Consider the following 23,768-nt stretch of genomic DNA (forward strand, 5'->3'; position numbering starts at 1 on the left):
AAGGTCTAGCCAGAAGCAAAGTTTAGCCTGTTAGCAGAAGTTGTTGTGCTAAAGCAGAACAGAAACTTTCAGGATGTGTCAAACGGCTCTGACATATTATGTTCATTAATCACCATGCTTTTATCAGCTAACATAACATGGCATAATGGTGGGTACCCTTTCAAAAGGTATTAATACGTACCATTTAGGTATGTGTCCATTTAAGGTACTATGCACCCTTTAGGCGTGAATAAGGCAAGGCAAGTTTATGTATATAGCACATTTCAATTACAATGGTAATTCAACGTTCTTTACATAAAAGGAATTTAAATAATCATAAAAATAATCACAACAATAAAAGCAAGGAATTTAACATTTTTAAATGATTTAAAAATGGATTTAGATTAATTAAAACAGTTAAGAATAAGAGAGGAGGACACATAAAATACAGTTCAATAATTCGTATGAAAATAAGGTAAAGGTACTGCCCCTGTGAAAGGTAGCTGGTTTTACATGGACTCTAGTTAGACCATCCAGGTCATTTATGGTCATTAGCTGGTCCAAACTGATCTAGATGATGGATCAGCTTGAATTGTATGAATTGGGGCCGAGATCGACCTCACAGACCAGTGTTCCACCTTGAACACCAAACTGATATACATTTTTTGTATTCCAGCAGGAACACATATGCTCCTATGACCCAGCGGTGGGGTTACTGCCCAGAAGGTTGGGTTAAACATTTAACCCAACTGTTGTTTGAAAACAACCCAATCGCTGGGTTTGTCCATATTTAACCCAGCATTTTTTAGAGTGTAGAACTAATTCTAAACAAAATACAAATTTTCCAAATTTTTTGTTAAAAAATGTGTATAAACCTTTTCAAATGGTATACTTTTGTAATAATATGTACCTTTAAGTTACCAATATCTTTAGGTACAAAACATAATCATATATTTAGGTACAAAGGTGTAGGCCTTTGAAAAGGTAGCCTGCTGCTCCAGTGACAGCTTTTGTACCTTTTTAGTGTATGCTAAAAATCTAACACCACATTTGGCCTATATCCCACTTAGGGGGAAAAAAGAAACTGTGTATCGCAGTTTGTAACTCTTTAAAAAGGTACTGTCATATAGAAATTACTAACTACAATCTCTTACCATCTCTTATCCCACTCTTGTTTTGTTTTACTTTTAATGGGGCAACTGTAGGCTACATAATCTCCTCTTTAAAAGTTGTCTCAGTTTTGTTCTGAATTTTATTTTATTATTATTTTTTTTTTTTATATATATAGGACCACCATTTATAGTATGCAAAATAACGAGGTCCTGATATTCACGTTTTAACGAGAAAGTTAGGAGTAATTAATTAGGCTGCAGGTCTCTCTAAGCTATTTAGGGGCATCCGTTCATTGAACATTGAGAGTGCGTTTCTCCTGTCCAAGGGCTTTTCTCCTGTCCAGCTCTTCTCGGTTCACATTGCCTATCAGAGGGCAGAATAGCCCAAGCCTTGATCCTCGTCAGTTGTCATCCCCAGTTCGGTTCACTTTGGCCGCTGCTAGTGGGGAAGTCAGGCCTAATCCCTGGAAGGAATCAGGGCAAAAGAAAAGCAACAATAACCAAGTCAACCGTAAAAAATGAAAGCGAAATCTCTATTATCAGCCCCAACATTTCCCAGCGATGCAGTGAAATCAGACTGGTTTGTCATTCGAGTCAGACAGCGGGGGGAGAATCTGGGGTCGCTTTGGGTTGGTAGACTCACACGACGTTTAGAGAGCAATATTTCGGCAAAAGGGGGCCTCGCATTTGCAAAATCCCCCTCACATCCCGCCATAAGCATTAAATGCAGTCTGACTTTATGTTGTATAGGCAGCGCAAAACAAGAAAAGAGGCACAGTTCTCACATAAAAGAACGCGGTTTTGGGGGATTAGGGACGTCCCAAAGGATGGAGAATAACTTCTGCATAACTTTACAGCTCCTCTCTCTCCAGGTTTAGACTACGGGTTAAAGCGCGCAGTCTTTAGTTAACCCTTAACTGGTCCCTGTAGTCCGAGTCATGAATTACCAAATCAAAGTTAAGGCACTGAAGCGCGATACAGTCAAGATACACTTCAGAAAGAAAAAAAAAACGAGACCGAATCGCATTTACTTTTTAATCTGAAAATTTTAATATGTAGTATTTGTATTTTATCAAGACAGGCCTATCAAAAATTCATTAACTGTCAATTAAGTTATTCACCAAGACAAACGATCAAAGAATTCACATTCAGTTGTGTAGCTGTTATTGGTGTTTAATCCACAAGTTTTTATTTGAATGGCAGAATTCTGTTTTAAGATTTTAAACGCCTTAATTGGAAGAACAAAATAATTAATCTCGGGATAATGTCGTCACGATCACATGCCTCATTTACCTCAGAAATCATTGTGAGGGTCAGATGACCCATGCAATCAATGTCTCTTGTAGTTCCTTGAAAACCTGCTTTTCGTTTTAAAAATGCATTAGGATAATCTTGAGCCACGCACATTGATAATTTTCAGAATTTAAGCCAAGTTATCCAGGCTCATCCCTTTGCTTAAGAGCTCTTCAGTCGATGAAGATACTTCACTTAGGCAGCCTAATTAGTGATTTTTGTCCTCGTTGAATTGCCTCTGTCTCCGTTGTGCATTCAAATGAAGTCCTTAATGCACATGGTAATTGTAGGCCTACCTGTATAAAAACCTGATTAGTTTCACAATGATCAATAATCGTTATTTCTTCCAGGACATGTGAGGTAACGTAACATATATAATATATATTAAATATTTGGGGGTATTTTCACTGCAAACGTCCTGATGGTATCAGTATGATTTTATAGGTTCAATACCTCGTTCATAAACTCCCTGCTTGCAAACCAATTAATTCAGCTGCCGGGGGGAGGAGTGGAGGGATGACTTGGATCATCCAGTTTAAGGCTATCACAATAACAGAGCTGCTACACTGTAGTACTGGAGAGCTAATGCCACAATCCACGACATAAAACCTGCGAATTTACCCTCAGACATCAGCGCACGCAGTAGAATAGCCCTTAATGCGAGGCATTCTCAGCCCCCCATTTCCATCAGGCTCTCATGACTGCAGAATTGCCGCGGACTGCAAGTTATCAAGAGGCACTAATTTCACATTAAAGACCATTGACTGCAGTGGCTTGATTCGAGGGTTTGCGACAATTAACACAATCAGAAACGGAGCCCAGATCGTTTACCTTGACTCCGTAATTATTTTTTGGCCGCGCGCGCTATAGCCTACACATTCGCAAAATTGCACGCGGTGTCAAAAACCGAGAAGAGAGAGGATGCAGAGCGTTTTCATAAAGACACTGTCTCCAAACACACACAGAATAATGAAACACAAAAAGAATACAGTGAGAAATATATTAGACTGTTTATTAATCCCGATTTTAAACGGTTTAAATTAGGTGTTTGCGTTTATGTTGTTCACATTGACTAATAGATTCATATTGATAGGGATAAATAAAATAAATAGACTATATTATGTGTGCATGATCGAAAACTAGAACGAAAATATGCTCATTCTGCAACTTCAGCTCCAATAAAACCGCAACAGCACCATATAGCCTATTTTCCTAACAATTGAAAATTCACAATGTTATAAACTAGTAGTAAAATGTATATTTCATAAAAACAAATGGGTATCACATATATTTCACATTAAATAGATGGCAGAGGCATCATTGACCCTATTCAGCTCTTTCTGTAAATCTGATCAACATGCAGAAATTCAACTCTGAAATAGAAACGTAGCCTAGTTCTGATCAAATTAAACCGAATAGTTTAGTTTAAATAGTACATTGTATAGACACAAAACAACTAGAAATGGATGAAACGGGACTCAATATCCAGTTCTTTCAACTTCACTTTAGACATTACAGGTGCGTTTATCAGTTGAAATCCCGTCCATCGCGAGATTACCTAACCCTAGTCATGTGACCGAGACGTAGGGAAAAGAAAGAAAACAGGAAGTTGTGTAGAGTTGCAAAACGCAGAGCGACAGTGTGTCGTATTTGGAGTGTATAAGATATGGAATTGTTAACGAGATTTACATTTGTATCAGCATGCTTATTTGCAGAGTGGGCTGTTACTTTCATTGCCGTTGCTAACTGCTCTATTTCCCCCTCAGAAATGAATGGCGATAGTGCACTAAAGCTGCCATCAGCAGTCATTCCTGTATCACAGAAGAGCACTCTGGGATCTTTCTACTCTCTCAGTCTTTCATCTAAATTTCCAGAAGACTTGGAAGTCAACGAGTATTGTACTGAACTGCTTCGCATCTACGGCCAACGCTACGTGACTTTCGCGAACTGCCTCGTGACTTATGCACGACCTGTCAGAGTCTGTCAGAACTGTTACACTGGCTTCAACAGTCTGGAGGACATTTATAAAAACATATCATTTGACAAAGTAGGTGTTCATTCCAAGTCGAAATGTCAATTTTTAACACCAAAGTGCCTATAAATGTTCTTGCGTGGTTTGAAGGTTGACAGAATTCCACGAGTCACATGCACTCATGTCTCGTGATTGTATGTTGTTCACTGTTTCACCAAGCCCGACTCACACTGACTATGGAATATTTTAGTATGCTTAAAGAGCTATTTTTAGTTATTTTAAAATAAACCAAGTCTATTTAAATAGTTACACATCAGTATCGTATTCTCATTGTACCTTTAAAAAAAAAAAGCTAAAGATGTCAATACATACTGTATGCTGTACTGTATGTTTTTTGTCATTGTACAAGTTGTTGTTATAACATGTGACCCAGGACCACAAAACCAGTCATAAAGGTAAAAAAAATTAAATTGAGATTTATACATGCTGAAAGCTGAATAAATAAGGTTTCCATTGATGTATGGTTTGTTAGGATAGGACATTATTTGGCTGAGATACAAATATTTGAGAATCAGGGTGCAAAAAAATCGAAATATTGAGAAAATCGCCTTTAAAGTTGTCCAAATGAAGTCCTTAGCATTGCATATTACTAATCACAAATTAAGTTTTGATATATTTAAGGTAGGAAATTTACAAAATATCTTAATGGAACATGATCTTAACTTAATATCTTATTATTTTTGGCTTATAAGAAAAAGTAATAATTTTGACCCATACAATGTATTTTTGGTTATTGCTACAAATATACCCATGTGACTTAAGGCTGGTTTTGTGGTCCAGAGTCACAAATCAGTTATGGACTGCAGCTGTAGAAGTTAATTGCAAAATACTTTATGACTTGTGATTATGTGTTGTCCTCATAGTCTGCCCCTGGAAATGTCGGTTGCCATGACAGCCTGATGCGTTCTGATAGGTTGATGCTGCTCTATACCCTCTTCATCAAATTAGATGAGATCTGGACATCAGCAGAATGCAAGCGTAAGTAACATAGCCTGAAATTGTGTAGGTTCAATTAAAACTGGCATTAGACTGCATGCTTCCCTTAAGCATGTTTATTTCATTTTCACTCTTAACCACTTGTTGCAGTATGAAGAAATCGTGTCAGTTTTATGATTTGTTTTTATTTAGTTATGATTATTTTGAGAATAATTCTAATATTCTTTGCTCGTTAGAATGTCTGAATGAAGATCAAGATGCTCTTTCCAATGATACTCTTTACTTCATGGCCACTCTGAATCAGTCACTCTCCTGCTTTGAACAATATCAGGTAAAATCAAATGGCTCATATACTGTAGATAGGTACAAGCTCAGTTAAAAGAGATTACTTGAGTTTGAGAGTATCCTGTTCTCTTAATAGAGGAACCACACTGAACTGTGTAAAGACTGCAAAACCTCATACAAAAGGTTGAACGAGGTCTATGGTAGAATGGAGAAAAACCTAATGCTCTGCATTGATTTAGAAGACGCAGTGAGTATGGACTAATATACACAAACCCTGTTATTTGATGCAAACACAGTCCTAGGTTATCTAATTAAGTTTTATGATGTGGAATTATGGGAGAATTGTGAAACAGCACTCTCTATAGTCCTACATCTGTGCAAACTAAAGGCTGCAATACACAATACGACTTTGTCGATAGTTGCCAAAAGTCAGAGCCAGTCTTCAGATTTTGGACAGTTGAGTTGGAGGAGTTATGAGGGGCACAGCCTTTTTTAGCCTTAGACTATGATTTTATCCAGATGGAGAATATCAAACATATTTTACAAGCTGTTCAGATTTGAAATTTAGCAATGCATCACTTTGCTCACCAGTGGATCCACTTTAGTGAAGGGGTGGCGTCAGATGAGAGTCCAAACAGCTGATAAAACATCACAATAATCTACAAGAAATCCACATTACTCTGTCCATCAATTAACCTCTTGTGAAGCCAAAAAGCGCATGTCCATAATACATCATAACGCTTCCTCCAGTAAAAAAGTCCATCCTCTGTTGTCCTCTTACATTAAAATTCAGCAACATATTTGTTTAGAACTGTTTTGGACCGTTTTCACTTGTGCTTGATTTGTGCATATTTCTCTCGTGATTCAGATGAGATGACTTTTTCACTGGAGAAAGCAACATTATGGATAGAGGACTCGTATTTAAGCCAATTAGTTATTAACCAAAAGTTTATTAAGTCTTAATGTTAGATTTGTTTCTTACAAAAGTGCAGCTTTTCACAGGGCATTAATTAGTGGGGCCTGGAGTAGTGTGGATTACTTGTGGGTAATTGTAATGCTTTTATTAGTTGTTTTGACTCTCATTCTGACGGCACCCATTCAGTGCAGAGGATCCATTGGTGACCAAGTGATGGCAAATTTTAATTTTTGGATGAACTATTCTTTTAAAAGTGGTGTAGTGTATTCCAGACTTTACAGACAGTAGGAACACCAAGGTTATTGGTTTTATTTCCAGGAAATGTATTAAAATCCATTATAAAGTGTATATCTAAAATGCATTTTCCTTTGGATAAAATCATAAAATCATCTCCCAAGCACATTAATGTAATGTAACACACTAATCCAACAAAAGCCATTGTTTTTTTGTTGGTACGATGTATTTTAGATTTTTTGTCCACCATAATCTTAAATGTCTTATTTAGCTTCTTGTTAATTGAATTACTTTTGTTATTTCTTCTGTTTTTGCTAGATGTTGGTGTTAAAATAAATAAATAAATACAGTTTTGTTGGTACATTGTGAACCAGCCTTAATGGTAGCAGATTATGATTGAACTATCAGAATTGTGGTATCATTACCTTGCTTATTTCTCAGATGAACATGACACAGCACCTGTGGAGTAAAAACTTTAGATGCTTGTTACCTCGGGAGGAGACGGTGCCTGTCATCGCAGTGTCCAGCTTCATGCTCTTCCTCCCCATCATCTTTTACTTAAGCAGCTTCCTGCACTCAGAACAAAAGAAGCGCAAGCTTATACACCGTAAGTAACTTGCCTAGCCTTGCAAATTGTCTCTTTAGAAAGTTTAAGTAAAAGGGCAAAGGTCTTTGATAGTGTTAATTGTGCATGCTTGATCCTTACTGCTTTAGATTTCATGGTCAATCACTTTCAGACAGTATTTAACCAAGCGGTCTCTAAAACTACTAATTTTAGCATCTGTCAAAACATGTAGAAGACAAAGTGTGTTTTTAATGCTCTAAAGCAGGTCTCTGACTTCAACGTTAAACTGTGCATTGAATATTCTGTTGCATCTCTTGCCAGTTTAGTTCTAATCTATTCTCTCATCCTGATCCACAGCCAAAAGAGTCAAGTCTAGCAGCAGCCTAATGAATATCCAAGACAAATTCAGCTGAGTGGAGATGAGGCGAGGAGGGGAAGAGAGGGCACTGAATCTCTGGTTCACCTCTCCTGCCAAACCAACAGGCACTTTCAGCATGGATGGGTAGGGTTCTCATCTTCTCCTGGATTCCAAGCACATCCGGGATCAAAGACTTTATGATGCTCTACAGATGCTGTATTAATTTCCTATTTAAATCAGATTTTTTTTTTTGCGTGATTTGCACTATTGATTTAAATACGCCAATTGCAAGTTTTACTGATAATTCTACTGATTTTCTCAGAGGATCAGTGATGATTTCAATAATTACAGTGGATGCTAGTATTATATTATTGTATTTAAGGTATGAAGGAGATGTGATCCCAAAAGAGGGACATTTATCTTGTACATTAGACTGGTTATTCTGCATTTTTACTGCACTAACAGACCATGTTACATTTTATATTCTCTATTTTCCTAGGTGATAACAAACTCACACACACACACACACACAAACGCATGTACACACACACACAGTACATGGCAATGGTACTACTTCTGGAAGCACTCCATGTGCATTAGAGAAAGATCTTGTAACAAATACTTTATTCAGGGTCGAAGGTGTATGCAGTGAGTAGAGGAGAAAAGTAAAGGATGGAAGAGGCAACATGAAGCCTTTTTAGATGGTCGATGTGCCCGTTTACTTCACTTTTTGTTTTACAATGGATTTGCCATAGTCTTCTCTCATCGTGTGGTTATATACTAAACTGTCAGATATTTAATGAACACACCAATTATTCTAAAAAAGATAGACATGGAATAGGAAAGCTTAATTAATAGTGATACATCAGAGAGATCTTTAATTTTCTGTAGTCAGATGTTGACCATAGCATTAAGTAAAGTGTTATTTTGTATACTCTGAATGCAGTAAGGTTTATTCATAAGATATTTGCATACTTCTATAGTTGTAAAATAGTTTTCAATTCAAATAGCTTCCTCATACCTCCATTTTAATTTTGCTTAACTCCTAAAGCCTTCCTTGGTGCGATTGACAGGCTTGTTGTTTTCAGGTTTACGTGGACTTTCCTTGGATTGAAAAGCACCTGTTTCCCCAGTCATTAGCAGCTAATCTAAATGTAGGATAAAGTTACTTGGCCGATTAATCGTAACAACACATCCGTTAAGCTGCATTGGCTTTTTGGTCTTATGGAGCCAAGCCATTGCCTATCACACTGTCTGTTAAGCGCATTTCACTTGATTTATCCAATCATATGATCGTACAGGAAGATATGGGGAAAAATATCCTTTTCATTTGTGGCTCACGAGTGCAATGTCTAACAAGAATGACAGCTTTCATCCCTGCAATGCTAGATCTGTTGGTGAAAGTCATTACTCCTGACGTGACTGCCAAATGTAGCAACCAGGCGAATTTTATGGCCACGTGTTTGAGGAACTGACGCAAAACCTGAAATACCTTTTGAGATGAATGACCCGAGCCTTTCTTTACCTGACAAGAACCTTAGAGAGGATGAGGGGGAACTGGTGGGGGATGTGAGATTATCCGTCATCACGTTTTGCCTTGGTAAAATCGGAGCAGTGTCTTTGGACCTTGAGCAGTGAGCCCATTATGAAATATCCCTGAGCCTGAAACTCAGCAGGGACTGATCCAACAAACCTTCAAAGTAGCTGCTGCATTGTTTAAATGTTGCCATTAGGATTTTGGATGACTTGTCATTATAAATCATTTTTGTGTGTTGATTAATGATTGCTTTGTGCTCTTTTGGAAAAACTTGCTTACTAACAAAAGTCTGATTTTATTTTCACATTTTGTAAGGCTGTAATTTTATTATGAATAATAAAGAGAACTCATTCTAAAAGTGTTTCATTTTATTGTATATATATATATATATATATATATATTTTTTTTTTATTATTCATATGTATTGTTTATTTAGTATATATTGTATACAGCATGATTAGCAGTGTGAGTTCTTACCATGCTTTTTATAATAACCCCTCTGGCTTGTTTCCAAGCACCATAATCTACCCAAAGGAGCTTTAATAGGAATTGACTAAGAAAATCATTCTTTATTTATTTATTTGGTAAATGTAATTTTGTAATTTGATTCAATGTCAGTCACCCTCTGCTTTTTAATTATTACAATTCTCAATATTGCTTGAATATTGTTTGTAAGGAAAAAATATAACATTGACAGTAGTATGTATATGTCAGCATAAGTTATTTTGTTTCTTATGTGTTAAAATTAGTACAGGTTAGATAAAATATTGCAAAACATGACATTTAATCCATCATATAAGGTCAAGTATTATGTTGGGGGTAAAAAATCTCAAAGGAAAACTAAACATGTGGTGTTTTAGACAGCAAGAAAAAGTATGCAGTGTTTGTCAACTAACTGATAGATAAAATTGGCATAATAGCAATATCATAAGAAATATACTACGATTTTTGTATAATAGTATCTGGGATATAAATGAGATAATGTGAATTTAGTTTTACTTAACAAATTTGTATTTCTCATTCATCCCTTCATGTAATTTTTGTTTTATATCTGTAATTTGAGGTTCCTTCATCTACTCTATATAAATCTGCTCTGTCATCAATCACATACTTTCTGCGTAACTTTGGTAGTTATGCAAACTTTTTAAAGCTGTCAAATAGCTAAAGTTGAATATGGTGCTTTGTTGAAGAAATATAGCTTTATAATTAGAGAATTCTCACTTAAGAGCCAACATGTGTTGCTGAATGAAAGGGCCCATTATGACCTCATAAGGGTCAAAGTCTGAAGATCATGGGATTATGGTATTATGATTATAGAATCGCTTCATCACAGTGGTCACTTAGCACCGCTGATGGCAGAGCTCTCCATTCCAGCCTCCATTTGCTGCTGATCTTTCTTAAATGTTCAACCCCATTACAAAGGTCGTATGAGAGGTCAGCTGGAGGAGACATCGCAGATGCTGATTGGTGTGTCAGAAACCTAAGGTGGATGACTTCTGTGCCCTGTAGCTTCTTTTAATAAGACAACAGGATCACAGTCGGCAAGGCTTACACAGACCCAGGGGGTCTGGCAGAATAAGAGCTTTTGAATAATGGGCCATGGCATAAGGGCAGAAACATCTGACCCTGTTGGGCACCCCTGCCCTCTCATCTTTGGGTACAGTGCATGGCCCATCAGCTGGATAAGACGGCTATAAAGCCTCTTGAAGACAATAATAGAGAAGATTTGAGGGAGGCAATAGGTGGCCACTGTGCTTCGTCTTCATCATGAGCTGCATTCAGGACTATTTCTAAAATTAGTTTGGCATCTGAATAGCTCAGTACACGAAAACAGAAAGCACTGGATAAAATAAATAATTTGCTTCACTAAAGGCCTATATATTAATGTCCATGATGTTACACACTCAACTCAAAATGCTAATTTTTTTTTACTCTTAAACGTTTACTAATGGTAATGTTTGTTTACTCTCTATTTCGTATTCATACTGAACAATTGTACAATCTTAAACCGTCAGGTAGCAAAGAAAATAGTCCACCAAGCACGAGCAACAATATTATAGTAATATTAATAAGTTTAATTTACCTGGACGAACCGTCTATCCAGCGTCGCCATGAAAGAAAATATTTGATCGCTTGACTCCGTGATCGACCAATCAGAATAAAGTATTCCGGAGAGCCGCGTAATATTGTTAACATGCAAATATTCTACGTTTAGGTTTCAAATGATTAGACTAGGATAATGAAAATAAATATTTAATATTTATGGAATTGACCTTTATTTTACAATATCTATAACTGAATATCCACTGATAAGATGCTAACTGTAAAAGTAAGTTTTAAAATAGTTTTAAAATAACCATGTCACTCATTGTAAAAAGAACATTTACTTAATATACCTGGGCATGAAACAAAAGTAAATGTCACAGTCTTAATTTCCATGCAACTTGTTATAGTTGATTTTTATACAGATTTATGGCCCTATAGTGCATAACCTCCATGTAATAATGTGTAAATTAAGATGAGGGGTTGTGACCTGCACAATTACTCCCTGCATATTTAACTCTGTCTGATTAACGCAGGATGTAAGAGCATCTCTCAAGTCTGAAGTAAGCAGTCTCATCACTGTAGCTCTTTGTTATTTTGTGCTTGCCATCATTCAGGTCAATGGGATTGAAGAGGAAACGGCAAAGGTTATTGAGGAGGGTTTGAGCATGATCACTTTCTCTCATATTATTCTCTCTCATATCAGCAAACACACTTGATGTTTTCTCTCTTTTGTAAATGAGATGGAATTTATTAACAGTTGATCCATTGATAGTATCTACATAGAGATAAATCATACGCCAGGCTCATTGTATTACTCTGGTGCCATCTATCGATGGAATATGATTTTAAACCACACTTTGAGTGAATAATAGGCTGAGACAAGACATGCCATCATTGCTAAAAAAAGAAGAAAAAAAAAAGCCCATCATAAACCAGACTATGTTGGTTTGTAGGCTGGTTTTAGTGGTTTTAGCTGGTCACTCTGGGAGACCAGGATTTTGACCAGCTAAACTAGCAGAATACCTGCTTGGCCAAAGACCAGCTTAAACCAGATAAGACCACCTAACTATCGTAGGCTGATTTAAGATATTTTCTGCCCAAATTTGCCTGGTTTTAAAACAAGTTCCCAAGCAATATCCACTGAAGAAAATCAACCACATTTAGTGGGGAAATCCGTATGTTATAAGATGGATTTGCCATAAGAGGGCGACATTGCAACAGTCTGAGTCCGAAAAGCATGGCGCTGGAATCAAGTATTGCGTTTTTGTTAGCAGACAGCTATGATGTTGAAGATATCTTATTTTTCAAGAAAAATGCAACTCGTAAACGTCGGAAAGTAAGGTGAAGGAAACTGTATTCTATATGTCTCTAATTTTGCTTTATTTGGCAAACAAACAACACGGCGCCTCTTTTTAATGCGCCGTTTATTTACTACAGCTTGCAACTATTTGACTATTGGAAATATTCCTTCAGTTGTCCAGCCTGTTGAAAATCCATCTTAAACTGGTGTTATTTTGAAACGTGGTTGCTGGTTGACTACCTACAATGTACCAAAGACAGCTCGATTATAAGTTAGATCACAGCTAGCTAGTTTTTATTTTCCGCTGTGAAAACCCAACAATGCAACTAATTATTTTGATATTAATGTATATTTCAATAGAATGATTCTGAAAACTGAACCAAGTGATGATCTGCAAAGGTAAGAGGATCCACACAGTATTTGATATAAGAAAGATGCTGTTTATAATGCACATATGCTTTAACATTATTTTGTTTCACATGTCAGAGAGGATGACAAAAGAGATGTTTTCAATACCGTGCTGCAAAGCTTGACAATAAGTGATTTTAAGAGTCACTTCCAGCTGACACCATCTCAAACTGAGGTAGGCTACTTTAGTTCATGCTGGTCCTATTTTTTTGTTTCTGCTAATCTCGTTTGTGTTTTGTAAAACAAAATTGTTCTTTTTGTGTTTGTAGGAGTTGGTACGGCTGCTGACACCTTGTAAATGGACTGCCATTAGGCAAGAGGGATGGACAGTGTGGCATGCAGTGCTTGCTAGCCTGTGGGCTCTTTCTACCCAAGAGTCTTACCACAGTGTGGCAAATCGTTTCCACATCACAGAGTCACTCATTTGTGATCAGCTGGATGAATTCTGCACCCTTGTTACCAGTAACTTGGCTAATGAAATTCACTGGCCGCACGGGGAGGAAGCAGAAATGTCTGTGGTGGGGTTCTTTTCTACTGTGGGGTTACCAGATACTCTTTGTGTAGTAGGAACGGGTTTCATTCCTATTGAGAAACCTACAGATGTGTCAGATCCAGAGGTATATAGAGACGCAGAGGGGTCGTACTCTGTAAAACTCATGGCTTTTTGCAACCACATGGGTCGCTTTACCTATGTGTCTGCAGAGCACCCTAGAAATTGGCATAACTCAAGAGTCCTGTCAGCCACGGAGGTTGGCAAGGCATTGCGGGAAAACCCTGTGGCTCTGCTACATGGCAAACACATTATTGGCAATTCCACCTTCCCACTTTCAGAGCACTTTCTGACTCCATTCCCTGATTATGCAACACTAGGACAGAAAAAAGTATGTTATAACCAGAAGGTGCAGTCATCTCTTGCAGTGGCACAAGGCTCCATCCATACTCTGAGATCTTGTTTTCAGAGGCTCAGATGTCTGCAGAAGCATTCCGTTTGCCAAGCCAGTTTAGCTGTGAAGACCTGCTGTATTTTATACAACATGTTCCTAGAAACGTATAATGTTCTAGTGGACTGCATTGGGGATGATGTAACCCAAAAACCTTTCCATGAACTACGCTACGGACACTCTGGAAGTCTTGGTGGAATATCTAAAAGACAAGACATTGCAGCCTCACTTGGGCGAACCACTAAAAAAAGAAAATGTATGTACAATTAGTGTTGAAAAGTAATGTTGCATATGATAATGAATACAACATGTTGACAAAATGCTCTAATTTATAAGGTGACTTGTTTTGTTAATCACTGTAGTATGTATATTTTATGTGCAATTATGTTGTTATATGTTGGAGTCATCATAATGCAATGCATATGTTGAATTACAAAATCAAGAAGGACAAGTGTTCGTATAATAAAACAATATCCTCCATAAGGATCTAAAGTTTTCATCTGCTAATGGTTTAAAACCAGGGTTTTCAATTAGGGGTCTGTGAACCTGTAACCTGTAAAACAGGATTTTCTACTATGTTTTCTATGCATTATTAATCCATTATGCAGCATGGAATTTATGTTCATTCAAGTTATAAATAACACAAAATGCTATTTAAAATATCTGGTTACAGCTATATTGGAGTCCTTGGGTTGGCTCAGAGTCTGTGTGAGGGGTCCCTAAATCTGTACAGGCTGAAAACCCCACTTTATTTGGTAAAGAAAGAAAGAAAGAAAAACTGCATCTAAAAGAGAAGTACGAGTTGTGTGAAAACACCTACTCCCGTTGAGCGCATGCGTAGAACACGTACACTGCTAGGCGCACAGATTTTTCATATTTCAAAACTTCGACAGCAAGCGGTGAGGCGTTATTAACGCCATAATAAAAGCTCAAGTCATGTTGAACGTGGAAATCCACTCATTCTTTATACTACTGGCAACTTGATTGCAGTACAATAAAATAACATGCGTTTTTAAAATACCCACCGATTTTTAAACGGGCAGGACTGGCGGCCATTCTTAATAAAATAACACGAAAAGCTTTTATTTTGAAAACAGTCGCTACCGTGCCAGAAAGTGGATGTTGGCTTCCTTCTCCAGCATATGTGACTAGTCCTACTACAGTTGAGCGACTGATAGGGCGGCAAGGCGGCAGAAAAAATCGGGGTTTAGAGCCGCTGCGAAATGGCTGGACAACAGTTTCAGTACGACGACAGTGGCAACACCTTTTTCTATTTCCTCACGTCTTTTGTGGGACTAATAGTCATCCCAGCCACCTATTACCTCTGGCCCCGGGATCAGAATGCGGGTAAGGCCCCATATGCTAATACACTTACCAGCTAAGCAGCTACATGTCGCTTGATGATCAGCACTGATAACCAGATTGCCACCTCTGTGAGGATTATTTTTGACATTGCAGTAACGTTATTTAATAAAACGAATACTAGTATACATCTAGTAATGGCATGAAGGGCTCGCCTGATTGTGGATACTGATGATCAGCACTGATAACCAGATTGCCACCTCTGTGAGGATTATTTTTTACATTGCAGTAACGTTATTTAATAAAACGAATACTAGTATACATCTAGTAATGGCATGAAGGGCTCGCCTGATTGTGGATACGTAGCATTAGCAGCTGACCCCCACTCAGCTTAACCAACAGTTACACTTAGGGATATTTCCAATCTTTTTTAAATGTCAATTATGGATCATAATGCCAATACTTGTAAATGTAGGCTATATTTGAACATTGCTAGCATCAAACGCATGTTACCTACGTTAAATGTACTGGTCATCCGTTTAATATAAGCTTTTTTTCGTATGTTCTCGTTTGTTTACATTGACAAATATATTGCTTTAAGACCACCTGATATGATTATATAATGGTCGTCATAGATCATTAATTGTGTCTTTTCTGTCTTCATGGCATGCCAGTCCCACACATTTTCCAGCACGTGTTATGAAATGTTGCAAAGGTATCTGTTTATTTAGCTGGTCATGGTGGTATGTTCACCTTGTGAATTACACTCTCATAAACTGCACTTTTACATGCTGTTTACATGCACTAGATCAGTGGTTCTCAAACTTTTTACAGTGGCGTACCCCCTGGGGCATTTAACATTCTTCTGCGTACCCCCTCTCTTCCACTATGTATTTGACCGTTTACTTACGGCACTCCCATTTTCCTGTTTTTACATTAGAAGCTGCATTTTGCTTGTCAGAAATATACGTTCGGTTTTAATGTTACTTTTCAGTTGGGGTAGAATTAAATGAATGCCAAAACTCAGAATTTTCTTCGAGTACCCCCCTCCGTCATCTCACGTACCCCCAGGGGTACGTACCCCAGTTTGAGAACCACTGCACTAGATCGACATGCTATTCAAGTTTAAGGCAATCGAAGTTGATCGAATTCACAATAAATGAACCCATATTTGCAGACAATTTCTAGATTCTAGATTCTGCAGGCTACAATATAACAAAATGACAAATGTACGAATTTGATATTGACACAATACAAATGTTGCATTAAAATTAAACACTTAAGGAGAAATACAATATGTAAATAAATTAATATTTGTATATAAAATGCAAATGTCTGTATTAGACCGTGCAGATTTCCAGTTGTGCAAACAAGTATGCAGTGTGCGCAATAACACATTCACAAGAAAGGTTAATAGGTTCTTGGTTTTTATATGCCTTTATGGCTCAATATTTTCCTACCAGACTGAAAACACAAAAGTTAAAGTTTTGTTTTTTTGTGTGTATATAAAACCCTTCAAATATTAATAAAGCTGGTTTTATTGCACACAGATCCATGTCTTCTGTTTATTCTGTTTTATAACAATAACATTTTGGCATACTTTGAGGCAGCTTTCGTAATCTAGCTCATAATGTAAGAGGGTCACATTCAGATAAAAATAAAAAGGTTTGCAGTACCTCACTAACTAAAAATGAACAGCACTACCATGCTTTTTAGACGTTAATATTATTACTTTGTATAATTTACTATCAAAAACTATTTCTATACAATGATACAGTACTGTTTTGGCAGAATTTGTATGTTTGCATGGTGGTTGTGAATTAGATTACACAATGCTGATTTTTTTTCTTATTGTTGTCTGTTATGTGAATTAATTCACAGAGCAATTAAGGTTGAAGAGTTTACGACGAGTACATGGAAGATGTCTGTGGTATCGCCTTCGGCTTATGAAATCACAGCAGAGCATTGTTCCAACACTAAAGTAAGTGATTATGTTTGTGTGTAATTAGGGCTGGACGATATGGCCAAAATTGATGTCACGATATATTTCTTAATTTCGGTCGATACGATATAATTCCGATATCGATATGAACACTATTTATCTGAAATAGAAATCTTTTGTAACATTATAAATGCCTTTATCATCACTTTTGATCAATTTTAAGCATCCTTGCTAAATAAAAGTATTAATTTCTATAATTTCTTTCCCAAAAAAATAATAAAAATTATACTGAATGGAATAGTGTATAATGTTACAAAAGCTTTTTATTTCATGTACTCAACTCAACTGTTTAAAATCAATATTTAAAACTCAACTGTTTTAAATATTGATAATCAGCAAATCAGCATATTAGAATGATTTCTGAAGGATCATGTGACACTGAAGACTGGAGTAATGATGCTGAAAATTTACCTATGCATGATCACAGGAATAAATTACATTTTAAAATCTATTCAAATAGAAAGCAATTTTAAATAGTAAAAATATTTCAACATTTTACTGTTTTTGATGTACTTTAAATGCAGCCTTGGTGAGCAGAAGAGAATTAATGTATATCGAAATATCGGAAATGTGTTTAAAAATCATATCACCGTTATTGAAAAAGATTATATCGCGATACATATTGATATTGAATTATTGTCCAGCCCTATGTGTAATTAGTAAAAGGCGGTTTAGGGGAATTAATCTCATTTAGCTCATTGCACCTACTGTTATTTTGACACACTGCACTTGTGTCCTGTCTGTTTGCGGTTTGTGAGCGTTTCGTTTTTAACATGAATAAATCGTTGTAATTTCAAAAGGTTTCTGGAGTTGTGTGTACAGTATACAGTGAGCACTGGGGAACAAAATTAATTGGACAACAGAATCGGTTTAAAATGATGTAAATTGCTAAAGTATTATTTCATTTGCTTGCTTTGCATGGTAACTATATTAAAGGATAAAAATAAACATATTTTGTATTAATTATTGTATTAAGTGCTTGGTGTTCTGAAAATATTTAATTTAGTTTGAATCACCAAGGGGACAGCAATGCTTTTTGGTTGTCTTGCAACAGATATCATGCATTTTTTATTTGATTTATGAATTTTCAGAGTCAGACAAGTCAAGATCCATTTGATTGTGTTGGTCTAATTTAATTTTACATTTTTATTATTATTTTGTTCATATTACTGTCGTCGAAATTTATGAAATTATTAATTCTTCCGGATGACACTGACTTCAGACACTCATCGAATCTCTGCTCCAACTATTTAAAGAACAAAGCTTGCATCAGATGTGTGTAGTATTCAGAAATACCCTGTCTTTCATGGCTTAAATCTGCTCTTTTTGCTGTTTAGTCACCATGACATATAGCAGCTGCTGTCTATTCTAATGTAAATTTTGGTTACAGACTAAAAATGTACATCTCTGTCATCTTAGAAAAGCAGCCCTATTGTTTGGGTGGGCAGTATTTCTTTTCCTGGCCTATAAGGTGTCTAAATTAGATCGAGAGTACCAGGAGTATAACCCCTATGAGGTCCTCCACCTGGAAGCAGTAAGGACGCCTTTCTTCTTCTTTTGAGAATCTTGTTCTTTCTCATTTTAATCTTTAATCTGCTTCTTCTCAAGATTAATATATCCATTATGTTTTTGTTTAGGGAGCATCTATTGCTGAGATTAAGAAGCAGTACAGAGTACTGTCTCTGAAACACCATCCTGATAAAGGTGGAGATGAGGCCATGTTCATGAAGCTTGCTAAAGCTTACTCAGCGTAAGACTGTTGCCATCACCCGACTTATTTATTGTTGCCTTCCACATTTAATGTCATGTTATTTATAGCAGTTGCCAACTCATTTTTATGTGTGTGGGTTGGTGTTGGTATTGCAGTGTGTAATCATAGGTGCAGCACAATACAATTCGTAAAAGCTTTTTATAAAAATGTCATCCACTGTGCCAGAATTAAACACTTAATCTTCTTAAAATACCCATGCAGCACCTTTCTGTTACTTGTCAATATTGCACCACATATATAATCATCCGGGTTTTAAAAATTGTTGTCCACACTCATGCCTTCTCACAGTTTAACTAATGAGGAATCACGGAACAACTGGGAGATGTATGGCAACCCTGATGGCCCAAGAGGTGACAGTTTCTTTACCTTGTTAACTTATTTCTAAAGAATTGTTCTGTTAGTATCACTTATGCTGAAAATTCATCATTATTCCTTATTTCTCTGTGTTCCATTTTACTCTTGATCAGTGACGAGTTTTGGAATCGCTCTTCCTGCATGGATTGTTGACCAGAAGAATTCCATGCTGGTATGTTCACCTACTCATTTTTAACAGCTGTCAGTTAAGTTTTGACCACATATAAGTGTCAACTAATAATTATATAAATGCCCCAAGAATGCAATAACTTGCAAAACCTGTTGGTTTGTGCCCTTCACAGGTGCTGCTGGTCTATGGGTTGGCTTTTATGGTTATTCTTCCTGTGGTTGTGGTAAGCTTGTCTTCTAATCAATGCATTTGACATTAGATATAATTAAAAACAGTAAGATTTTTATTTCTATGTTTTTGAACGTAGTCTCTTATGCTGACCCAGATAATTGTTCCGAAATACAGTAAAATAGTAAAATTGTGAAGTATTATTACAGTTGAATATGACTTTATATATATATTCATACACACACACACATACACACATATGTATATATATATATATATATATATATATATATGTTATTTATTTCTGTAATGGAAAAGCTGAATTTTCAGAAGCCATTACGCCAGTCTTCAGTGTCACATGATCCTTGTGATTTGGTGCTCGAGTAAACTTTCTTATAATCGTCAGTGTTAAAAACAGTTTTGTTAATGTGTATCATTATAAATGTTTTTATCACTTATGATCAATTTAATGTGTCCTTGCTATATAAAAGTATCAATTTCTTTAAAAATAAAAAAATCTTATTGACCCCAAACTTTTAAAAGGTAGTGTGCCTTGTTGGATCTTTTTTGTACAAGTATTTTGGAAACCATAGTACAGAAACCTTTTCAGTTAACTGATATTCTGATAAACCCAATAGTAATGTGTGTTTTTGTTTAGGGCACATGGTGGTACCGCTCCATCCGCTACAGTGGTGATCAGATCCTTATCAACACCACACAGCTTTTCATGCACTTTATGTACAAAACTCCTACAATGAACATGAAACGTAAGTTGAAGAAAAATATGTTATGACCCTTTAGATCCTTTAGATTCTACAGACTAATTCTCTTCTCTGTTTGACAGGATTGGGGATGGTGTTGACGGCAGCGTTTGAATTTGATCCTCGTAGTAACAAAGAGGCCATTATAAGACCAACAGACAACATAGAAGTTCCCCAGGTAAAATGTTCAAACATATGTATTTTGTGCCAAAGATTTAGAGTGCTTAATGAAGTGGCTAGTGGATAATTATTAAAATGTAATGCTCATGTTGTGTTCCTTTGTGCAGTTGATCCGGGAGCTGGGGAACATTAATGTGAAGAAGAAGGAGCCTCCATTCTGCTATCCCTATAGCCTGAAGGCGCGAGTCTTATTACTTGCGCACCTTGCCAGGATGGATGTTTCTGACAACATAGAGGAGGGTATGCATTCACATACACCTCTCAAGTGTCAATATTTAATCCTGTAGGACAATTAAACACCAACTACCCGTCTAATGCAATTCATTTAATTTATGCATTTACAAAGGCATTCAAGAAATACATTGCAAGTATGTGTGATCCCTGGGAATTAAATCCATGACCTTGGTGTTGCTAATGCCATGCTCTGCCAGTTCAGCTACCCAAACACAATATTCATGTTATTAATGTGAATTAATTGGCTGTTTTATATCTTCTGCAGATCAAAGGTTTGTGGTGAAGAAGTGCCCTGCTTTACTACAGGAAATTATCAATGTTGGCTGTCAACTTACTATGATGGCAACCAGTAGAGGAGGTAATTAATATAATGATATAATTAATGCAAATAATATGTTTTCATTTAAAACTGGGGGGGGATTCATCTTTTATTCAACAAGGATGCATTAAAGTGACCAAAACTGACACTAAAGACTACATTGTTACAAAAAAAAATCTAATAAATGCTATTCTTTTGAATTTACTATTTTTCAAATAATTCTGAAAAAAATGTATAATTCCCCAGAATATTAAGCATCACAACCATTTTCAACATTGATAACAGGGCTCCAGACTAACATTTGAGAGCAGTGGCACCAGCGCCACTAAGTTCTACAGATGGTGGCTTCAGGTGCAGATTTGGTATCGCTGGGGGTGGTGTGTGAGAGTATTAAAATATAGATCATTTAATCATAAAATTACTATTGTTTTGCAAGTGCAGTTACTAATAATATTTCATGTTCATTTCTTGTTTATTTTTCTTTTGTTTATTGTTTATACAGATTTGACAGTAAAGCACTAAGCTTGAGTTAAGATGCATACAAAATGTACTTTTATTAACAACAGTAACAGGTGCATAATCAAATTTTGATATAGAAAATGTATATATTCCACTCTTATTAAATGTACCATTATTCTTCTAGTATATGGAACTGACCAACTTCAGTGATTATGTGAGATTTAGTAGCAAATTGAAGAAAAGTTTGCTTTTCAAGGCACTTTGTGACTTTTCTTACTTCATACACAAAAAAAAGTGTAAAATTCTGACAATCTGTTTTCTTGATGATTTGATATTTTATAAGAGTGATTTTATAATTTCAAAATATAGAGAAAAAGTAGAAATGAATGACTAATAAGCCAATAAGTGCTCCTCTGCTGCTCTCTACTGGTTACTACTCTCTACTACATTGTGATTTGATGTATTTTTTTAATTTTACATAAGTGTTTGTTTACCACCTGAATAATAAGAAATATGTCCTAAGCACCAAATCAACATATTAGAATGATTTCTAAAGGATCATGTGACACTGAAGACTGGAGTAATGACTGCTGAAAATTCAGCCTTGTCATCACGGGAAAATTACATTTTGTAATGTATTACAATAGAGTCTTATTGTGTTTTTCATCATGCATTCTTGGTGAGCATAAGCGTCTTCCTTCAAAAACATTAAACTTCTTTTGAAAGGTAGTGTATAATGTGATACATGATTAAAAAGTTTTTTGCTGATGTATGATTTTGTAGGGCTTCGGGCTCCCAGGCTGACATCTATAGAGAACTGCATGAAGTTGTCTCAGATGGTGGTTCAAGGACTGCAGGAGGCCAAATCTCCTCTGCTGCAGCTGCCCCATTTTGAAGAGGAGCACCTCCGATACTGTATGTCTAAGAAGGTACATCTTTCTCAAAGGCGTTGCAGCACACAGAAGGATCTGTTAAAACAATTGTGTTTGATACCCCAGTTGTTATGCAAAAACTTTTCAAATCTTCTAAATACTGCGCATCTCTCTCTTCAGTATAAGGTACGGACATTGCAGGATCTGGTCAGTCTGAAGGACTCTGACAGGAGAAATATGCTGAGATTCCTTGGGGAGGAGAAGTATGATGAGGTCCTGGCCGTCCTCTGGAGCTTTCCCTATATCAACATGGAAACCAAACTTCAAGGTGAGATTGTTCAGCAGCGCTTGAACACTCATACGTTCAATAAAACACATTACATGTGATTTAAACTCTGTGTATGTTTTATTGCTCCATAGTGTTGGATGATGAAGATAGCAATAACATCACGGCAGGATCCATTGTCACAGTTACGGTCACCTTGACAAGGAAGAGAATGTCTGTAAGTAGTACATTTGCGAGAATATCTCATGAGCCTATCCAGGTGTTTAGTTGAGGGGTGAGGGTATAATGCTATTCAAATACAGCAGTTGATTTATAAGTTATGTATATATTATGCAAAGTAATTATAGTCATGGAATGGCACATCTTGCAGTTGCAGCATGCATCCACAAGAGGTCAATGCTGAGCTTCTTTGTTTTTTAGGTTGAGATTTTCATTACAGCAACACTGTATTACAAAAACAGTCTGTATTATTTGACTTTTTTTTATGCACAACAACATTGTACTAAATTTCTGTTTGTGTTTAGATGTTTGAGAAAGAGGAGGATGCACCACTACCTGCTGAGGAAACTAATGCAGAGGAGGTAGTAATGCTTTCAAGCTACATCATGTTCATCAGACGTAATTTAATAGTGAATTCAGAATGTGTATTTACATCTTGTTATTTGCTCATTACGATGTCTAAAAGTTTATGAATATTATTTTGTACTTTGCAGCAAGGAGATGCCAAAACAAACAAAACAAAAGTTTGGCAAAATAAGAATAAAGGAGCTAAAAAAGCTGCCAAGTCCAAAAAGAAGAAACTGACTAAGAAGAAACCAGTCACCCAACAGCAAGCAAAGGGAGACAAGGCCAAACAAGCCAATGGCAATGTGGCAGGAAATGTAAGTATTATAGAACTGTATATGTTCAGTCTTACACTTTTAAAGATACAGCCTTCAATTTTATTCGATATACACTACCATTCAAAAAAAAAAAAAAAAGGCAAAAA

The 23,768-nt window shown here is 36.3% G+C and overlaps 3 protein-coding genes across 4 annotated transcripts in view; all 3 read left to right on the top strand.

Moving 5' to 3' along the window:
* Nucleotides 1-3,937: 3,937 nt before the first annotated feature.
* Nucleotides 3,938-9,583, top strand: LOC107679497 (osteopetrosis-associated transmembrane protein 1-like). 2 transcript variants are annotated; one of them, XR_001633061.1, is made up of 7 exons: nucleotides 3,938-4,431; nucleotides 5,280-5,394; nucleotides 5,589-5,683; nucleotides 5,774-5,884; nucleotides 7,229-7,394; nucleotides 7,710-7,854; nucleotides 9,100-9,583. XR_001633061.1 is itself a non-coding variant. In XM_016475059.1 (6 exons), exons 1-6 carry the CDS (start codon nucleotides 4,051-4,053, stop codon nucleotides 7,763-7,765), a joined length of 924 nt encoding a protein of 307 aa, XP_016330545.1. In that variant the 5' UTR covers nucleotides 3,938-4,050; the 3' UTR covers nucleotides 7,766-9,583. The 2 variants fall into 2 exon arrangements, 1 of the variants encoding a protein (XP_016330545.1); XM_016475059.1 differs by having other exon boundaries at nucleotides 7,710-9,583.
* A 2,938-nt stretch (nucleotides 9,584-12,521) lies between these two features.
* On the top strand, nucleotides 12,522-14,422 carry LOC107679487 (uncharacterized). The gene is made up of 4 exons (XM_016475043.1): nucleotides 12,522-12,634; nucleotides 12,954-12,992; nucleotides 13,080-13,176; nucleotides 13,271-14,422. Exons 1-4 carry the CDS (start codon nucleotides 12,531-12,533, stop codon nucleotides 14,210-14,212), a joined length of 1,182 nt encoding a protein of 393 aa, XP_016330529.1. The 5' UTR covers nucleotides 12,522-12,530; the 3' UTR covers nucleotides 14,213-14,422.
* Nucleotides 14,423-15,050: 628 nt separating this feature from the next.
* The window catches only part of LOC107679486 (translocation protein SEC63 homolog), a 22,758-nt gene continuing 14,040 nt past the window's right edge, over nucleotides 15,051-23,768 (top strand). The window contains exons 1-16 of the mRNA XM_016475042.1: nucleotides 15,051-15,289; nucleotides 17,126-17,225; nucleotides 18,666-18,780; nucleotides 18,884-18,996; nucleotides 19,306-19,367; nucleotides 19,485-19,543; nucleotides 19,674-19,724; nucleotides 20,328-20,436; nucleotides 20,514-20,608; nucleotides 20,718-20,850; nucleotides 21,110-21,202; nucleotides 22,406-22,551; nucleotides 22,675-22,822; nucleotides 22,915-22,997; nucleotides 23,305-23,361; nucleotides 23,494-23,598. Coding sequence (XP_016330528.1) covers nucleotides 15,166-15,289; nucleotides 17,126-17,225; nucleotides 18,666-18,780; nucleotides 18,884-18,996; nucleotides 19,306-19,367; nucleotides 19,485-19,543; nucleotides 19,674-19,724; nucleotides 20,328-20,436; nucleotides 20,514-20,608; nucleotides 20,718-20,850; nucleotides 21,110-21,202; nucleotides 22,406-22,551; nucleotides 22,675-22,822; nucleotides 22,915-22,997; nucleotides 23,305-23,361; nucleotides 23,494-23,598 — 1,593 coding nt within the window. The 5' untranslated portion in view covers nucleotides 15,051-15,165. The remainder of the gene's footprint in view (nucleotides 15,290-17,125; nucleotides 17,226-18,665; nucleotides 18,781-18,883; nucleotides 18,997-19,305; nucleotides 19,368-19,484; nucleotides 19,544-19,673; nucleotides 19,725-20,327; nucleotides 20,437-20,513; nucleotides 20,609-20,717; nucleotides 20,851-21,109; nucleotides 21,203-22,405; nucleotides 22,552-22,674; nucleotides 22,823-22,914; nucleotides 22,998-23,304; nucleotides 23,362-23,493; nucleotides 23,599-23,768) is intronic.

The sequence above is a fragment of the Sinocyclocheilus anshuiensis genome, unplaced genomic scaffold (assembly GCF_001515605.1).
Source record: "Sinocyclocheilus anshuiensis isolate Anshui unplaced genomic scaffold, SAMN03320099.WGS_v1.1 scaffold212, whole genome shotgun sequence".
NCBI classification, from domain to species: domain Eukaryota; kingdom Metazoa; phylum Chordata; class Actinopteri; order Cypriniformes; family Cyprinidae; genus Sinocyclocheilus; species Sinocyclocheilus anshuiensis.